The 21348-nt window shown below is 37.2% G+C and overlaps 1 protein-coding gene across 1 annotated transcript in view; it reads left to right on the forward strand.

Moving 5' to 3' along the window:
- Nucleotides 1-21348, forward strand: part of LOC139474050 (serine-rich adhesin for platelets-like) — a 64734-nt gene that overhangs the window by 33987 nt on the left and 9399 nt on the right. Inside the window, exon 2 of the mRNA XM_071256910.1 lies at nucleotides 20257-20522. Coding sequence (XP_071113011.1) covers nucleotides 20257-20522 — 266 coding nt within the window. The remainder of the gene's footprint in view (nucleotides 1-20256; nucleotides 20523-21348) is intronic.

The following is a 21348-nucleotide window of genomic DNA, read 5'->3' on the forward strand; positions in this document are numbered from 1 at the left end:
TCATACATTTCCATATGGCCGAGTCATTGTGTGTAGTCAGTAACACAGGGAATATTGGATCTAATGTTTGCTTGTTAACAAGGCCCCTCTCATGTCAACACCCTTCTTCAAGTCCATTTTCTTCTGACTGTTAAATTTGGTAACAGTTACATTTTTACGAGAAAGTAAATTTTTACTTTTTTGTCAGAAAACAGAAATAAAGAAAAGCATGGCTCTTCATCTGCTCTTAAATTTGCATTCAAGATCAGCAGTTAATATATGTATTGATATATAGATATATATTCTTGCATTCCCGACAGATTTTAAATTGTTAGACATGATAAAGGGCAATTGTTGCAGTTTATTGCCTTTTCATTCAGCTAAAGTTCTCAAAATAATCTTCAAAGTTTCATTTCATTGCCAGGGGGCATATCAGGAAACTGAAAAAAGGTTTTAGAGATCAAGGTCCTGGAGGCAGTCATTAATGGAGTGAACTAGAAACACTTTCCCACAGATTTCACATTTGTTTTCTGTCACTGATCATTGTGTATGGTTGCTCTGAGAGAGGAGTTCGGTTTGAGGACAGGGACATGGGCAAGTGTGGAAATATTATGAAAAAGTTGAAAAGGAAATGTAAAGGTAAATATTATTTCATATCATTATTCAGAAACCAGATATTCCCATGAACATTGTTTACTTGTAAACAAATCTCAACTCCTCCAATTTTGCCAAAGGAATTTACTTTCATTCAGAATTGTGTCCCTTTGGCATGCCAGAAATGTAGTATCGTGGGTTCAAATCCTCGTTCACCCGATTATGTTTCTAGGTTTGTCAGCACCATACCCAAGCCCGTGGGTTTCACCAAAGTGGTAAATGTCTGACACCTGCATCACTTCGGGCTCTCCTCCCACATCAAGCTGACAGGACACAATGTAACTTGATTACTGCTCAAAGTGGCGTTTAACCCAACTCACTCACTCACTTGCTTCCATTGTGTCTACATTATGACTATAATAATTAGTATAACTTCCACAAAGAGGTTAAGCAAATATATGTGGATAGCTGAAAAAAAGCAAGAAATCTAACATGATCATTATTATTCAAGCCAGTTTGATATAAATGATTACTAACACCAGGTTGTTGATCTTCTAGATATCTATGATCCTAATTGAGTTGTGAAGATTGGTGTGATAATCAATGATCCTGTTGATAATTCATGTCATGTCTTGACAAGATAAACAGGTCCAGACAAATGTCCCTTTGTTAGGATTAGGAATGTAATTGTCTTTCTTTATCAGTCTAGGAGATGGTAGAAAACAACACGTCATGTGTCTGAAGTCCAGTTTGTTGCCAGTATTAGTAATATAACGTTGGACAGTTGGGGTTTAATGCTGCTTTGAACAGTATTTTAGTTATGCACTGCTTGTGAGCTCAATGTGAGAGGAAAACGCCAAGAGACATACCACTTTGGGGAAATTCCCGAGCACTTGTATGGTGCTGACAAATCAAGAATCAGACAAGGTGAACCTGGGTTTCAAACCCATGATCATAAGAGGGAAAATAGATATATTGCAATTCCTTGCCTGATCAATCCTTATATGGTTGGAAATCAATTGGCGGTGTGGTTAAAGTATTCGCTCGTCATGCCGAAGATCCGGGTTCGATTCCACACATGGGTACAATGAGTGAAGCCCATTCCTGGTGTCCAATGCTGAGATATTGCAGGAGTATTTCTAAAAGCAGCGTTAAAGCCTGAGTCTGTTCGGTCTTATAAACTCAGCAAATAATAGAGTCAAGTTTATACCAGTAGATTCAGCACAGACTGCTGTCTTCATAAATGCTACAAACATCATTAGAAGATGATGAATTGTTAATGAGATGCGATCGCTGCCCTCAGACCATGCCTTGTTTGTCTTTGGGCATGGAGTCAAGCCACAATACAAAGAGAAACAAAGAGCATTTACTTCTGAATAAATGCACCACTACAAACTACTTAATTGGCAGTCTGAGACTCGGAGAATCTAGGCAGACACTGGTCAGTCAGATATTTGTTCAATCAATTTATCAACGCCATTGAGTGATAGTACAAATGAAGATGTATGAAGGGAAAATAGGTGTTCAATTATGTGAATGCTGACCGTCCAGCAGCACTTACCCTGTGTGTGTATAGTAAGTGGTGCCATAATTGTTGCACTTAGGACTAACTGATCGATGATACATTAGAGTCCCCAGGGCGGCTTCTGTGAGGGTGTTAATGGCTTATAGTAAAATATAAGGAGTTTCTGTGTAGTGGTCAGTCTTTATAAAGTATATATATTCATATATGCTGGAGTATTGCTAAAAGCAGCGTTAAGCCTGAGTAAGTACAAGTCTGTTTGGTCTTATAAACTCAGCAAATAACAGAGTCAAATTTATACAAGTAGACTCGGCAAAGACTGCTGTCTTCATAAATGCTACAAACATTATTAGAAGATGAATATCATATATATTATATATATATCTCTGTCTGTGTGTGTGTGTGTGTGCAGAGCTACAGATAAGCTGCGTATCTGCGTGAAATACGCATCGGAAATGCAGAAATATGCAGTAAAAGAAAATCCAAGCGTATCCAATACGCAACGAACATTACAGATACGCTACAAAAATAAAATTTGTGCGTATCTTCAAAATATTGTGAAGTAACCCTGCGTATTCAATTAGCAAATCAGCAACTTATTTTGAAATTATAAACGGGCATTACATCAACCTTGCCAAACTCCACGATGACATTTACATCATGATTATTTGCCATCACACTTTCTTGTGGAAGTATCATGGTATTTTTGAGTCCTATAAAAATATAAAGTGTGTGTGTGTGTGTGTGTGTGTGTGTGTACTGTCCATGTACAGTGTGTAAAGCAATGGTAGAAGAAAGAAAGAAACATTTATTTTTCCAACAGAGTTTAAAATGTATCGTGAAGTGTCCTGTCGAAGGCTGCAAATTTACAGAAGTTGTATGACCCTCACACAAAAGTATTTCTCCTTGTTTGATGCCTCATTTGGACAAATGTTGGAGATTCATGGGTAGAATTGTTCCCAAGTTCCCAGTACCTGTCACCACAGCCATCTAAAATGAGGATCTGTTGGCAACAATGTGTTACATCGTGTGTTTAATGGACAATACAGATTGCTCACTGTTTAAGGGGCCCAGACACAATTTTCTATAGGCCCCTGTGATACACTTGGTATGTTGCAGCATTCACCTCTGATGCACTTACTAACAGTATTGGGATTCCAGGTTGGAATTGGTCCCCAGCAACCTTTGCTGGTCGCAAGACATGACGACATAAATGGGGTGATGACATGCATGAGTGTGTCAAGGTGTGTTGTTCACAATATCAATCACTGGTCCAGATTTGATTATTCACAAGCCGCAGTCATATTGCTGAAATACATATATTGCTAAGTGCAGGGTAAAACAATGCATGCATGCACACACACACACACAGATACTAACGGCGGCCATGTATCAATGGGAAGTCCCCACTAACACAATGGTTGCAGCTGGAGGATGATGTGTTTTCGGGATCGTCTTTGATCTGCTGACCAGCGTGTGAAGGGGTAAACGTCAGTCAGGTGAAATGTTTGATTACAAACCCGCAAAGACAGTAATCAAATATCCCTTGTTTGAGCACCTTGACCATGGGGGATACCTTGCTGGTCAGACGCTGTTGGCGCCAGACCTTTGGGACATGAGGCCAAGCTCTTGGACATGAACTGTATATTTGTTGGGGCATTTCTAGGCTTTAGTCGTGTCGTTTGCCGGCCCATGTGAGGTGGTCTCAAAGCAGTACTTCAAATGATGTTTAGATAGTAATTCTGGGAATGTTTGGTTGTTGGACTGATTTGCTTTGGCAGCTGGGACACTTTTAATCAAAACGTTAGTTTTGATTTTGTTAAATGAGGAAAGTTGAAGGAGTTGTCATGTTCCTAAGGTCTATTAAGTGGGTCTCTTGATCATTTGAAGGGGAGGGGTGATGGTGGGGAGGAGAGACGAGACTCAGATAAATTGGCAGTAGTCTTATAAAGTTTGATTCAAGTCGTTCAAACACCGCTTTGTTTGTCTCCCATGGAGGTTCAGGGTTAGAATAGGTCCCCAGCAACCTCTGTTGGTTGTAGAAAGAACAAATGGATCATGTGGTCAGGCTCAGTGACATGGTTGATTGCGTTTTATTGTACCCTGACGATCACTGGATTGTCTGGTCCAGACTCCATTATTTACAGGCCACCGTCATATAGCTGAAATATTGCTGAGTGTGACATTAAAAAACAAACAACTAAAAACAAAAAGTCAAATTTCTTTATATGTCAATCTAACAGTTAAACCTGAGTGTCTTCAAACACATACATCTTTCGGGATTATTCAGGCTTGGAGTATTCTTTTGATGGCATAATAGTTCATTATAGTAACCAAAATCTCGCTATTTTCATTTATTTTTTGGGGTTTCATGTAGCGGTAATAATTATCTACATATAAATTTGCAATTCCTCCTTTACTGAAAGCTATGCAATATTATATAATACTGTCAAAGTAAACGAATATGGTTGTAAACACAACATGTTTGAATGTGTATAGTCTGCAGGGTCTGCATCATCTGATCATTGATTGTGTGGAATAAAATATTGTAGAAATGAAACAATGTTGCTATTGTTGCCCCGGGTTACATCTCATCAATGAACTGGCCCTGAGATTAATGTGCTCAGTCAGCAGAACTCATTTGAGTTATGTCTGAAACCAGATCAAAGATGCAATGGGTTTTTATCAATGGGATGATATATTTCTGTTATTGAATGGATGATAATGGGCTTCTTGGTCAGATAATATTTGCAATGTATGTATTATTTGTGGGTCAAAAACATAAGTTGATCATGTTGGGAAAATTATTCATATTATTTAATATTTTTGAAATTGTTGTTTTTACTACATAAATTCTAAGAAAGAAAATTAAGCTCATGTATACTTTGTGTCAGAAGAGGTGGGTCAGTGGGTAGTGTTTGCTATTTATTGTTCACGATACAGGTTTAGTTCTCCCTCAAGTACAACATGTGTGAGTGAGTATGATTTTGCACTGATTTAGCAATATTCCAGCAATATCAAGGCAGGGGACACCAGAAATCGGCTTCACACCTTGTATCAATGTGGGTAATCAAACCTGGGTTTTTGGTGTGACAAGCCCAGGCTTGAACCAGTGGGCTACCCCACCGCCCCAGTTCAACATGTGAAACCCACAGAATGTGATCCGCATAGTGAAGTATGTGTGTCTCTATCTGGATACCCTTGTGTGTGCCCTTATAGGATATGCCAATGCCTAAGAGAGTCAATATCTATATTTATCACTTCTTAAAAAGGATGTCTTGTATACAAATGATTCAAGGGATTATTGAAAAATCAAAATTGTTTGCATGCTGTCTGTGTGGTTTGACTTGACTCCAAAAATTGTCACAAGAAAACATGTATGGAAAGTGTCCTAAACAGTTTTACTTCAAAATTTTACAATAATCAAAAGAATTATATACTTTTGACCAAAATTGTTAGCATAATCTAAAAGGCACATTGCCTTAGGGTGGAACACTGTATCTTGCCAACTGGCAAAGATTAAATTACATTGTTTGCATTTTCTTTTGGTAGTGTGCCGTCTGTATTATGTTGACATAGATGGAGGTCAGGTGCAATGACCTTCAACAGAGGTCTTCAGCAATCCTGTAGCCAAACATGAATTGTAAGAGCTGGGAAACTGTCCAAAAAGATATAAGGACAGCAGCAGTCATCTCCAAATAGATTGGGGTGACAAAAGAAATCAGGAGTGGTCAGTCGAATAGTGTTTGGGGGTAAACAGCATCTAGCTACAGGTGGTAGCTGTGGTTTGATGGACACTCTTTCAGTTTAATCTGTACCCCGTTGTGGTGTAGAAAGGGGATAATTTAACTGTGTTGGAAGGCTGAGAAATGTAGCAGATTCAAGATGTCGCCTTGATTTGATTTTTACCTTGTCACTTGGTGTCCTATGATGGAGGAGAGATTGAGTTTCATTTTGCATATGAATCTCCAGGATGTTTTGTTTAACAATTAGTGAGTGAGTTTGGTACAATCAGAATATCAAGGTATTGACATTAACTTAACTTTGATCAATTTCATTAAATTTAAGTTTTCTGTTTAGATGTCTGATTACACCATGGTAGTAATCAGGGTGCCTGTAAACCTCCCCTCTCTGGGCATCTGGCATAGCACTTAATTTATCTTGGCATCTAAATATGAGAACTTGAGTCAAATCAGGTCTTGGCTTCCAATTTAAGAACTCTTGGGTCACATCAGTGTACACAGCTGGTACAAGTAAATTAGACTGGGATTTTCACATAGAATGTGTGGCCATGCGTGCTCATTATCTAAGAGAGGGGCAGTGTGGTTAAAGCATTCGCTCGTCACACCGAAGATCCGGGTTCGATTTCACACATGGGTACAATCTATGAAGCCCATTTCTGGTGTCTCCGTCGCGATATTGTTGGAATATTGCTAAAAGCAGTGTAAAACAATATTCAATCACTCATAATCTTAGAGATAAATATTTTATTGATTTGTTGATAAACATTTCACGGGATCCAGCATACAACTTCACATGTCATGATTTCTAGCTTACCAAAAAGGGGGCTTGCACCCTCAGTAGTTGTACCATTTGGCATAGTTATATTCAAAGTTAAAATATTTTTCACCAATTTAATGTACGCTGTGTTGGCTGTCTCACTGATGTGACACAGGATATCACACTGGAAAATAGCTTCAATGCCTTAGTTCACATCAGGCGGTCAACCAAGTCATTTTTCATTTTTCACAACAGTCTCATTGTGTTATGGGCAATATTGACAATAACCTATGGCTTTTGTTCTCTGTTTACATTTCATACTCAACCCCCATTGTCAGATCAATGAGAAAGCTGCCACTGGGTGTATATATACACTAACACTATACCTGTCACACGTCCCTACACAAGGACTACACTAGGTGCTTTCATAAGGAGGGGAGGAGAAAGGAACAGCCAAGGATACTAATTTGCATATCTATACTTTCACTTTGATATCTTTTATCTTTTCAGGGATGATAGGGCAGAGCCCATGTAATGCAGTTTAACTGTAGTGAACACATGACTTGTGAAGAATGAGGAAGGTTTATAGAAACAAAATCATAGATGGGTTATATTTCTGGTTTTCCTGGTGTGTTTTTCACAACATGTGAATTATATTAAGATAGACAGGGATTTCCATAAGCACAATGTTGCAGTAGGGCCTGGAGATGACATACACTTGGCCTTCACTTCCAATATTCAGGTTATCTGTAAACCTATGAAACAAAGTAGTCTTGTCTAATATATGTAATTGAAAGCTTCGTCCTTGAAACCAAATGAAATAATAAATCATTGTATGGAGAAAACAAAGATGAAAGGTTATGTTAAAAGTTTAATCACACCCTTAAGCACAGGAATTACGGATCAGTGAATTATACGTTAAGGAGAAAATGTTGTTTTGTAGGAAGACCTGTCATGTTTTGACAAATCAGTGTGTAATACAAGGGAAGATGGCATACAGTTTACTTGGGGTTGTGACAGTAATCAGTGGAGATTGAGTGTGATATTAAAGGCAGTTCATTTATGGTGTCAACATGAAAGAGATATGATAGATTGCAGACTGTATAGATATAATTACACCCCTTGCATCTGTTCATAGGCTTCAGCCCAGTAATGAGACGAGAAAAGGCGCTTTCTGAACGCAGTGAAATAAAAGCAATTGTCAACCGTCACATGCACAACTTTCAGATGACAAAGTAGACACAATTTATGGATGACAGCTTCTTAACATACTCTTCTAGCAACATTTCAGTATATACATGTCAAGCAAGACACCGGTGTAAGGATCCATACCAAAACGTGGCTATAATAGTATATTAAACATGATGTCCATGAACTGTATCTACTTTGTCATCCGTCAACTTCTAAGAAATCCCTAGGAAATAATTGAAATTTGAGATGCCTTCATCTGGTTTACCCAGTGCCAAGACAGGAAAAGGTTCTTTCTGTAGGTTCTTTCTGATCTGATCCGGCAATTATCAACAGTCACCATAAGACACAACTGGTGAGATACCGTACTCGACGTAATAAGCGCCCAGGGCGCTCTCAAAATTAGAAATAGGGGGCTCTTATTAGAATATTATTTTGGTGGAAAAAACAGAATTGAAAGATAAATTTTGTGGTTTATGCTGACAGCCTGAAATGTTTTTATACGACAGATATATTTTTCCAGAATTTAATTGCCCATAATTATGGGTGCATATAGCACACGAGTGCATATTATACGCGAATAAATAGGTCTTGTGTACATTGATCAATCGGAAGGGGTGCTAATTGGGATTGTTCATTGGCCAATATATTAGCAAATATCGCCGTGGGCGCTTATTAGTGCGGGGCGCTTATTACGTTGAATACGGTAACTCTTTAGTGTCTCTTGAAAAGTAATCTTTTCCTTGAATCCAAATTTGTAAAAAATAAGTATGAAATTAAGATTACAGCTAATTTACAATTTACTTCTAAGTGAACATATCTCACATACCACCATCATCATGCAATGAATGTGATGAAATATTTATTATCATTTCATATTGACCAATACCAATATTTCATAACAACTTATACCTACTAACAGTGCGTTAGATTAGAAAAATAAACATACTACACAATTTTTGGTAGGAATATTTTGTGTGTCCAGGTGGGAACTTGTGTGTGAGTGACTGCCAGGAGATGTTGTCATACAAATAGTATTTAATACTGCCAAGGAACTGGGAATGTTCAGGTCCATTTCAAGTTATATACTGACAGCAAAAGGTAAATGTTTTAATTAACTCAGTCAATATGAAATATTTCATTATCCCTATGACATGTTGAGTAGTATGCATAAATCATTTATCATGACAGCACACCTGGCCTAGGTCTACCCATTAAGCCGGCACTGATCACCGATAAGGCCTTCGTGAGGTAGCATATAGATATCTATCCATGGAGGGTATTTCAAGTGCTCTAAGTAGTTGTTTTGACAATCAACAGTTTGCTGGGTTCATAATGCAGTTAATCACCCCGTTGTGTGGGGTAATTTTCACTTCACTTTGGGAGGTATGAAAAATGATCTGGCGTCATGATATTCCAACTATGTTAATTAAGTATTTTGAAACTCATCTGTATTATGAGCAGCTATGTTCTCTAGTCGTTATGAAACGGTTGCACAAGATTGTAAGGATGTTATGTTAAATATGTAAGAGCCAGTGGGTAGTGTTTGCTTATTATGGTTCAAGATACAGGTTTAGTTCTCCCCCAAGTACAACATGTGAAGCTCATACAATTCTCTGATATTTCAAAAAGGTTATAGAGTATATATTTCTAGTCTGCTAATTGTTATGCATTTCAGCTGCTAGGTAAATACTACAAACAGCTCCTAAAATGGCCAGTCTGCTCTGAGATAAGAAAAATGGTTTATCATAATTCAGTATAAGCCCATCTTCCAAGAGAAGTTCATAGATCATACAGTATTATGACCTAAAGCCAGACAAACAAAGAGATCTGATAAAGTATATGTTCAATAAAACCTATCTTAAGTGAGGAAGTTTTAAGGTAGTATATTATGAGGATATAATGCCAGTCAGACATACAGACCTATCATGACATTGATGGCTGAAGCATGACGCCATTCTCAGACATTAATTGAATGATATACTGATATATATCGGTCCTGTTTTTTCTTGTCTTTTCATCCTTCTCTGTCAAACATTTCCTAGATTAATGTAACACTTACTTCATGTCCCAACTAAGAAATGTTTATCATGCCCTGAAGAACTTGTGTGGGAGTGAAGCAGGTCTGCCTAATAAGACAGATATAATGATATCCTTACAATATCTATTGACTTAGTCTTGGAGGCACAGCAGAGTATGTCTCTCATTGTGTCCTTCTATTGAGGCCTTAATCTAATTATCAGAGTGTTTGTTTAACATGTCTCGGGTACCACACATATGACTAAGTGGAGATACCTGTTAACGATCTTTGATCTACCTACCTGTCCGGTAACTTGACACCTGAATTTCAGCAAGTGTCACTCTGACATTTACGTAGGTTTTATAGCAGTTAAAGTGAAATGTCACATGGTCACAGGTACACATACGTTTTACTTACATTAACTTTCTGGCTGCTTTTGAGTGTATCCAAACAGAGGTCTTTATAGTTAAATTCCTTCCCTATCATCTGAGTTTATACATTCAACTATTGATGTCAGAGTAAGTAATTAGTGGTCACCTTAAAGGTAAAGTCATTTTTTAAAACTTTTTTGATACTTTTAAAGCATGTTGTGCATCAACTGAGAAGTAATTGAAGTAATAGGTCGATGTGATTTTATTTTGTTGGGTTTTGTTTGACTTATAATACAAACATATTTTAGATCAAATAATGAAGTATATATTTGTGCCCTTAGCCACAAGTCACAGACTGTATATGTCGATTTATGTGTAGGACACTCTACAAATGGATCTGAAGCTAACCATTCCCTCATCACCTACTGTATGACACTGTTTTAGTGCCCCCATCACTTGGCAGTCCTACTTGATGGCACAGCTTGGTTACACTACCGTACTTATTCTAAAAATACAAACAAAGTAATATAATTACATGTCCAGCTTTTGGTTCATGATTCCATGACTACACAGGGAGGTCTTCAATTAGGCAATGTGCCTGCTGACCAATCTAAAATCTTTCCTGAAATAAAATATTGTTTGAACCACATTTCTAATCAGAGCATGGAGAAATTGTGCTTTACATACTTGTTTGAACCACATTTCTAATCAGAGCGTGAAGAAATTGTGCTTTACATACTGCTATCTTAGAACTGGTGATGATGATGACGATGATGATGATGATGATGGTGATGATGATGACGATTATGATGATTATGATGATGATTGAGTGGGTGAAGTTGTAAGCCACAATATTCAAGCAATATTCCAGTGGGGGGCGCCAAAAATCGTCTTCACACTTTGTACCCATATGGGAATTGAACCCAAGCCTTTGTATGATGAGTGAATGCTTTGACCACAAGACTACCCCAGTGATCCTTGGATCAGACAAACAGGTCAGCAGTGTGTGGTGACAGTTGATGTTATTAGAATACTTATGGTATATGATAAGGTCCTACACAGGTGTGTATTGATGAGAACATCTGCCACCACAGGTAGTGATATGACTCACACTCAGCTTATCATACCACATATAGGTGTACCACACTGGACTTTCTGGACATACGCTTCATATTTTACAGTCATTAATGTGACAGTTTATTTCTCATACTGTATAGCTTGTTTTATAGCTGTATATATTGAGTATGAAGGAATGTTTGTTTAGGAAACTTAAATTGAATACATATTTTTATAAAAATAGAATTATTTTAATCATATATATCTTATAATATTAGCTTGTCTTATGGAAATATGAATGATAAAGTTCTAATCAATCGTAACTGAAAGTACTATCAATGATAAATTGCACCTGTTAAAAATGTTAAATGTTTTTATTCCTTATATGTGGAGTTTTTTTAAGAAATTGAAATATTTATAGGTTGTGATATATGAAGCTGTTCAGATTTTCTAGAGAGAAAAAAACCCAGCTTGTTGACTCACAGTTTCATTTCTACCACTTTCATTTCGTGGACATGCATGATGGCCATTCACTCTCAATGCTCTCTGCGTGATGGCAGAGCTCCCCTTGGAGCACACATGCTCAAGGAAAACATGCTTTTTTTAAAATGGCATTCCTCTCACTTTAGTTGAAAAATATCATACTAATAATGAATTGATTTTGGCCGAGGGCATTAACACCTATGAGGTCAACAGCTGACATACTGTAATCACATGCCATCTAAGAGGGCACCGAGTTGATTGACAGCTGTGTCTGTGAGCTGGCCCATATATGACAGGTGCCCTACATCTTCTTCAGAACGTTGACAGTCTATGATTGTCACTTGATTGATTTATTGACATCTTCTTGTTAATTCTGGTAATCATTATCTGGATGTGAGATCTCTAACAATTGTTCTTCGCGTGTCCACCCTAGACCCTGTCCTAAGTAAAACAGGTCACAATTGTAAAAAGATTTCAAAGTAGAGTGAGACATACCAGAATTAGCTGATGGGATCTTCAATTGGCTGGATATTTTCATGGAAAAGTCATAATGGAAGAAATCAGACTTTGAATTCAATTCTTGTCCTCCAGATAAAAATTGACACTATATTATTGTGTTATGTGTACATTAGGTTTAAAACATGTGATAAAACACTGCATTAAAATACATACAATGTGACACTAATGGCTAAAGGATACCTTTTCCCATGTTTGTTTTATATAAGTAAATATATACAGCCTAACATACACCTGAACATATCAAACATTTATACAAACATGCAGAAGCACTTTACTTTTATGGATTTGTAATTAATGCTTGAGGATGTTAATTGTGTGTCTTTCTGAAAAGGAGTTTCCTCGTGAATATTTACAGTTGAGAATTATTCTGATACATACATTACTTCCGTATGAGAAACAAATTTCTTTTGAAATTGTGGAACAATAAATTTGGGACATGGTTTAAATGGGTTAGAGCACTGGGACCTTGGTGTCTGATCATTAAAATGGTTAGCTAGAGCTCTGAAACTAACCATTTCTACAATCAGACACCAGGTCCTTGTGCCCTAACCTATTTAAGCATGATGGAGAGTATAGTCTATGAATGAAGATAACTTTGAAAGAAACTATCCTCATTACTTCAATGATTGACCCTTTAAGAAAAAGATAACAATATTTCATTCCTTAAATCGTTCTTGAATGGAGTCCAAATGAAGACTGAATGCTCTTTTATTATCATCTGACATGTGACATCACTGCCACTGTTGTGATCAGGTATTTCCGTGAGTGAAAGCCATGATTCCAATCATCTTGGCGCCTTTGTCTCCAGCAGACATGGGTGATATAGCTCCTTATCCACTTCACAAACTATGCTGTTATTTTCCATTCATCAAGGATCATTCATTGTGTCCCTTTGAATGCCATTGATATTGTTTTACATGAAGATTGGTCTAGAGGGTTTAGGTACAAGGCAACAATAGTAATTTAGAGTCTGCCCTATTGGCCTAATGATGTTCCAGTCAAGATATCTCAAGGAGTGATTTGTTCTGGCATAACTCAGTCATAATTATGATAATGATGTCATCATTAGGGTACTTATTCACTTATAAATCTGTGCAAAAATGTATGTCATTTGTGATTGTCTTACGATAGATCCTTTAGCATGTATAATCCCCTAGAGTGAGTGAATATGGTTTTACTCCAATTTTAGAAGTCTTTCTATAATATGATGGCGGTTGACACCAGAAAGGGGCTTAACTCATTGTATCCGCTTCAATCTCGAGGCTTCTGAAAGCCCCTCATGCGTAAAGAACACACATCATCCAAGCAGTAAAGTAAAAGTTCCCATCTATTAACTGTTTGAGGCAGATTAATTAGCTGTATCAGTTTACAAATACATGAATCCTGTCCACAGTTTCAAACAGGAATGATAAAACACTTGTGTGATTTTTCTGGCTATCATAAACCACTGATACAGTAAGACCTCAAAATGGTTCCTCGATGTTGTGTCTGTTTTCATGAAGAACTTCATGTGGCCTTATCCGTGGCTGCGAAGTCGGACAGCATGAGAGTTCAGTGGGGGAACATGCGGCATATCACAGATAGCTCAAGTGTTAGGAGTTGCTTTTCAAACAGTGCAAGATTAGATTAAACGACAGACTCTATGTGACAAGTTTTTCTCAAAGCAGCAAATGTTTGTTGCAACAACGACTTTTGTTGATTTTTCTGGTTGCTGATGACCTTCCATTTGTAAAAAAAATAAATTTCTGCTGAATTAATGTCATTGTATCATGTCAATATGTGTCAGTGATGAATTCAAAATTTAATTTTGACAAATTATGATATAGCCAAATCAGGTCAATGTGCACTTCAAAATATATTTTTATCTGGGCAAACCCTTATGCATGCCAAATACAAAATGAGGTGAAGTGTTGGAGAGTGATGCATTTCTGTTGGAACTGTGTAAACGGTCACGTTCTTCAGAACAAACAGTATGACCTTCAGCAAGGAAATGAAAAGGCAAATAGTTTATTTTGGGTTGCTCTAATGGGAGAATCGTAAACTATGGGGTCAGTTCAAGGTAATCGATATTAGAAAGAACAGGTTCAACTTTGGATACAAAGAAACTTTACAATACAATTGACTCTCCCAAGAAATGAATGTGCTTAAACAGTAACAAGGGAAATCTTTTAAAATAGTGCGAAATGTTAAAATTATATATGTATTATTCCTTGCTCTGCTGATTTGTATATTGATTTGGTATTGCGTGGTTAGTTTCTAATTACCCAGTGATAACCAGATGTGGTTTTCCTGATGGTGGATAATGAGTTGACTCATTTGTTTTCTGTATTTTCATATATATTTTTGAATCTGTGACATCTGACAACCAAAACTCTAGTTGACTGAATAGTGTCATGGTAAGAAGATATGTTTTGAGCGTGTTCATATCTATTACCTGTGGATTTCTATGACTGAAATATAACCAGTTCTGTCAACAAAGTAATATTATGAAAAAAAATGCCTCAGTTTGTTATATGTACCATTCTAGTGTGGCATTTGGATTAGTAGTGTGTGACCTCAGCCTGGCAGTAGTTAACAATATAAGCCACATTGCCGCAGGACTGCCACGATTTTACCATTCACAGAAGGTGTTAATATTTTGTACATGACAAGATACTAAGCCCTCGTATTACATTGTATACGCTTAACCCTGAAATAAGACACTAATACATGGGTTAAAGGGGGATGGTTACAATCTACAGGTGACCTGTAACCTTATTTTGAGGCTGAGTAAGCAGAAATTAGCAATTCTTTTTATTATACCTACTCAACTTCTTCTGTTATGATCTGTTAGGTATACAAATGACGTGAGGTAAGACAGGGTTAGGTTCTTGGTCCTTGTGGTTTTATGGTGAGGTGTGATAGTTAATTTATCTATAAGTTTATGTGTGAGGGTTCATGCCTAAAGTGACCATCTCCATGGTCTAGTGGAAGAGTGTCAACTTGAACAACGAAAGGTTGGGGGTTCGATCCTTGGCTGTGTCATACCTAAAGATGTTAATAGATGGTACTTGTTGTTACCTTGCCTGTTGCACAGCATTAAGGGGCTAAAACAAGGACTGGTTGGCTCGAAAACGGTTTTCTGTGTCTGAGTGGGGTATTCATGATAAATTGTGGCATGGTATCACTATTATGGCTGGCACTATAAAATCGGCTGGACTAGTACAAGCAGCCACACACACACACACACATGTGCATGCATGTCGCTATCTAAACGCAATGGTCTTGAATGCAATGTTAAACCCCATTTCACCTCACTTCACCTCATGCCTAAGGTGTCAATGTATTGCAAAACATATTATAGGATTGACAATGTCTAGAAAACTTTGTTCAATATATCATAATATAATTTCCGCTAATAAGTCCAAATATCATTAAAACCTACTGAATAAAGCCTGGGGATCTAGGTGACCCCAATAATTAATTTCAAGGGTTATTACAGGAAATATGAGGGCCCTGTAAAGTAATATAGGTACTGTACTGTAAGGAATTTGGCACAATGAATATTATTGTATGACCATTCTATACAGTTGTGTGTACTTGATTTACATTTTTGCCTCATGTAAAACCTGTTATGTAACTAAATGACTTTTTTTTATGATGAATAACACTTTACAGATGTTAGATAAACTACAAACCCAGGACACACTTTCAAAACCATGAATCATGAAAAAAAGTAAGCACAAGTCTCTATACTATCCAGATCCTAGGGGGATGAACACATGTCTCCTGTCATCATGACAAATTGTTTTAACTTTTCCCCCTTTCCAAATATATCAACTTAAATGTCCTTTGCTTAGTGTCACCCAGCATCTACAAGGATATTTGACTACATGTTGTAAAGTGAATCTGTACACTTTGATGTGGAGGACCTTCAGGTGACTTGAAATAAGATGAGATGACTGTGCACACATAATGGCCTTTTAATCCTCTGGTGGCAGGACTCTTTCCTGTTTCATGTCAGGGGCTGTTAATAGTGGGAAGCCAGTTTGGTGCTGCGCCATCAAAATAGATGTTTGCTTGTTCTTTTATGGGAGACAGTTATGTGTGTGTTGGTGTGTGTGTAAACTTTGTGAGAGCAGGATGGAATAAAGTTTGTTTTACTACATGCAACTACATAAATTATTTGTGAAGTTACTTACCTGTGTTTAATTTTCTGTAATAAACTATAAATCTTTAAATTGTTACATGAATATGTTACTGTTACTCAGAACTAAGTGTAGTATTATCGGAAATGTCAACTGAGGAAACACTGATTTATTGCAATATTTCTATCCTTCTACTTCAGTTTGTTTAGTACCACATGTATTTGGGCTGGAACTGTTAACTCACGTACTCGGGTACAGAGAAGGACCCTAGTACCCACTGGACAACCCGGACCCGTGGTTAGTCATGGGATATATTGTTTCATGACAAAAATGATCTGGAACTATTCAACTATATGGTTACACTACAAGTCACTAATGTTCCCATTTCTTTCTGACTTTCATATGTTTGAATAAAGATAAAAAAACTTCCATCAACTTAGGTGTATGCATGACCATATTGTTTTATACGTGTATGTCAATACATTTTGTCTAGGGCTACGGTCAAAATATTCACAATCTGACATTTTGTGCCTATCTCTTGAGACCTACAGCGGGTACCAGGGAAGGGCCGGGTTATAGGGGGTTGGGTACCCAGGTAGTAAATTTGGACACGTCCCAGCCCTTACATGCATGACATTACACCAAAATAGATAACATTGTCAGGATGATGAAGTGATCACTGACAAAATGTGAAAAATGTTTGATTCTTTTGACAATTGTCAAGTCACACATAAAGTGTCGCCCCGAGAAGATCCGAGTTAGAATAGGTCTTCAGCAACCCATGCTTGTTGTAATAGGCGACTATGCTTATCATAAGAGGTGACTAACAGGATCAGGTGGTCATGCTCGCTGACTTGGTTGAGGCATGTCATCGTATCCAAATTGCGTGGATCGATGCTCATGATATCAATCATTGGATTGTCTGGTCCAGACTCGATTATTTACCGACTGCTGTCATATAGCTGGAATATTGCTGAGTGCGGTGTTAAGCAACAAGCAAACAAAACAAAGTGTCTCATACACATGAAAGGTTTAAATTCAAGCATATACACAACATATGCACAGTAAATGGCCAGGACAAAAAAAAAGAAAAAAAAAGTTTGGTATACCCACGAGTTCGTCATAAGCGTGTTCATTATAAACATAGTTTACTGTACTTCCACACTGGCACTAAACCACAAGACTTTCAAATCTCTAGTTTGTGTTAGCAGTGACCTCATTATTAGTTAGCATGTGCAAGGAGACCAAGTAAATTTCAGAAATTTTTGGTAAATGAATTTAAATATTGGAAATATTTAAAAACTTCAGACAATTTGCATTTAATTCAGTCGTTACTGATTGTGATTGAAGTTGTTGATTAAATGTTAGTAATATTTCAGTTTAAATCATTCCCACTTTGGTCTATAATTTATATAACATATATACATGTGGCAACGTTATTTCCATTTATAACACCTACGACATTGGATCTTTTGTGTCATCGTGACTAGTATCCCTCGGCATGACAGGAATTCAAGTCCTGAAAGCATGGACTGCCTTGTTCGTTCCTCTGTGAATGAATGTGGGTGGAAGATAAGAAGCTAAATGACATGTAGGTGTAGAGTCACTCACTTGCCTCATTGAACGAGCAGTTTGGGTCATTCGTGTTTACTGGATCGAGGAATTGTATGGCCTGACAACTCATCAATGTCCAATGGCTTTTGATAAGATCTTGCTTTGAGCTGGTGTGTAAATTGGAATGAATTTCATGTCAGGGTGTTATTTTTGCATAGGTGTAGGCATGTTTTACTTAGATTGGAAAGAATATATTTTCTTATTAATATGCTCTAAGTTTTTGCAGTATTATATGGAATGTGTTAATTACAAATTATTATATTCTTTAAAAAGGATGTGAGCTTATTGTTATAAGGTTGTTTAATAATAATGATTTAATTGTTGAGTAAATAATATTGATGTCCTATTTCCATTTGTGGTGTGGTTGAGTGGGCCTAGTGGTCAGTAGGTCTTCAGCAACCCATGCTTGTCGCAGAGGCGACTTACAGGTTTGGGTGGTCAGCAGTGTTTAAAATAATTTTAAAATCGAATAGGACAGTCGGGCAGGTGACCTATATAAGTGTTGGCTGATGCTCTTCAAAGTAACTAGTCTCCATTCAGGCATTATAAATATTGAAAAATCGCAAAAACTAAGGGACACAGCTTGATTCAATTGAAATAATACAAACAAATACTACAATCACAAGGAGTTATAATAAAATTGAATACATAACTAGTCTTAAAATTATCTGACAGACAGTCAGGCAGGTGGAGGAGACTTTCATGCAGTCTGACAGAAAAGTTAGCAGACACGAGCAGACACTGGTTGTCAGGCTCAATGACTTAGTTGATGCATGTCATAGTATCCCAATTGCGTAGATAGATGCTCAGCTGGACTATTGGCAAGTTTGGCGTTACACAACAAACAAACAAACAAACAAACAATAGTGGTCAATATGTTGGATGGGTACCTAGATCACCTCTGCGTTCACTTTGCTAGAAGCAGCATAAAACCTTATTAAATCATTCATCCAATATTCATTAAAACAAAAATAATCAATTTAGAATTTGGAAAAATAAAGAATAAAATGTACATGTAAACAATACATTCGCAGTTGCAGTCAATGACATTATACAGGGTGGCACCACTTTCACTGACATACCGCCATTATCATGCACATCAAGACATCAAATACTGTCATCCATCACATTTATCTCGTTAAGATCGGCCACAGCTGATAATTATCCATGGGGTGTTCAGCATTAGGCTTGCTATCTATATCTGTGGTGGACATACTGATAGTGCTGTTCCTTGTTTTGTTCAGTGACAAGGCTGACAAAGTCTGGACTAACAAGGTTGCAAGAGTTGTGTCCCTTGATGTGTTCAACCTCGCTTACCCTTGAAGACATTAGCATTAGAAAATCTTTCAGATATTCTTTTTTAACATGTTATGGGTATGTTTCTCAGCAGGATAAAGTTAACAGATAAAAATGATACCGTTTTTATCTGTTAGCTTTATCCTGCTGATAGAGATGCATGTATAAAAGGTCAAGAGGGGCATCGCCATTGTTATTCGGCGTTCGAGCCAGAATTAACCATTTGGAATCTGGAGAAGCTCCTTGGATAATTGCTCTCATTATCAAAAGAATAGATTAGTATACTGAAAGACAGTGTCTAACTGAGATGTACCATAATCAAAAGGCATTTTACAAGTTTTGGCAACTTTGGAGATGTAAATTGCGAAACAATTTAGCGAGGACACTAGCCTAGCAGGATCAGTTTCCACAGCTGTGCTTATAGACATCTGCAGCTTGGAACCTTTCCCAAAAATTAACACAGTTGGATTTGGCCATAATATGTCTGAATTGTTACCTTGTTTGATTTTGTCGCTGTGTGTTATTTTGCCTATATGTAGTTACACAACTGTATAAGAAACAGGTTTCAGTTGGAACTATATTGACTGGTGTCACTGTCCAGCTGACATATCATTGACCTTCTGATGTAATATATAATTATGCGCTAATTCCAGGAAAACTTGTAATGTTTTGTTAAAGTTTGTGAGAGATTTCGAAAACAGAATTAAAGAATGACATTTCAAGATAGAGAGGTTATCACGCTTGTGTGTTTGGGATGGTAAATATCCTATATTACGACTAAACACTATGTATTAGCTTTCCAGGGCTTGCTAAATCAATGTATATTCTTAATAGAGGATATTTACCATCCCAATACACACAGGGGTGATACCTGTATGTCCATGACTATGTCTTTTACATGTGTTTGCAGTTATCAATTGTACCATCTTAAAAGAATGCTAGTGCCATGGTTCCATCAATATTCTTACACTCAGCTATCTATTCCAGCTGTAGGGAACTTGAAGCAGTACAGTAAAGTGACTGACCACCATGTCGCACGCCATGGGTTCGACTGCTACATGTTCACCCCGGACTCCCGCCCTCACTGCATCAAGGACTGCTACACACTGTCCGATCTCACCCCGACCAAGATTCTACGCGGCGCCGATATCTACAGAAAGGATGGACTCTGCAGCTCCAATCTCTTCAAGCTGTGGCCAATCGTTCTCAACGATCACAAAGTTGAAAGCCCACAACTTAGCATGTTACGCAGGGTAAGATATATTTTTAATCAAATCTATGCTTTTCTTTTTGTCTTGAGAATGTAGGGTTTCTATGTTTAAAGTGATTCATTTTGACGAGTATTGTTTTCTAAATCACATTCAATTATTGAGGGTAAGGTCATGAAAAGTTATTAAAATGTGTCTCATCATCTTCTTATGTCAAATAAAACATGACAGGTGAACTAAAGGAAATTAGGACAATAAATGTGTTAATTTGACATAGGTCCTGTGAATGTCAATTTGGATTTTAATAGAGGAGGGGCTATGTGTTCTATTTGATGACTGAAAAAGAAATAAGGGGAAGAAAAATCAATGTGGCATGGTTATTTTAAAATAAGATTCTCATGAGAAATTTTCTTTTATTTCATGACGTATGGAGCTCCATATAAGCTGCGTATTTGCCTAAAATATGCAAAATAAATCACCATAACCCAATTAATTGGGAGTTGTTTACCTACAAATATGCATGAAATTTTTTATAAAAGAGACAATAGTATAACAACACTGTGTGTAATACCCACTGTAGTCTTTTCGGCTTGTGTACCGATGTTGACACACATCCTTATGTGCTGATCGATTGCAGGCACCATCTATTCATCAACTCTACTGCAGTGAATAATGCAAAGAAGTGCTACGTCTCACTTCTTGCAGCTGAGACATGTATCGCTGTTGTGAGGTTATGTGACGTATGACAGACTTGGGACAGAACATGAACATAAGAAAATTAAACGTTTTCTAAAACCACCTATTCAGCAGAATTATTTTTAAAATGTTGGTCAAAAATACCCAATAGACTGGACCCAATATATTGACAACC

Source organism: Haliotis cracherodii, unplaced genomic scaffold (assembly GCF_022045235.1).
Source record: "Haliotis cracherodii isolate W230 unplaced genomic scaffold, xgHalCrac1.p SCAF_3, whole genome shotgun sequence".
Taxonomy (NCBI): domain Eukaryota; kingdom Metazoa; phylum Mollusca; class Gastropoda; order Lepetellida; family Haliotidae; genus Haliotis; species Haliotis cracherodii.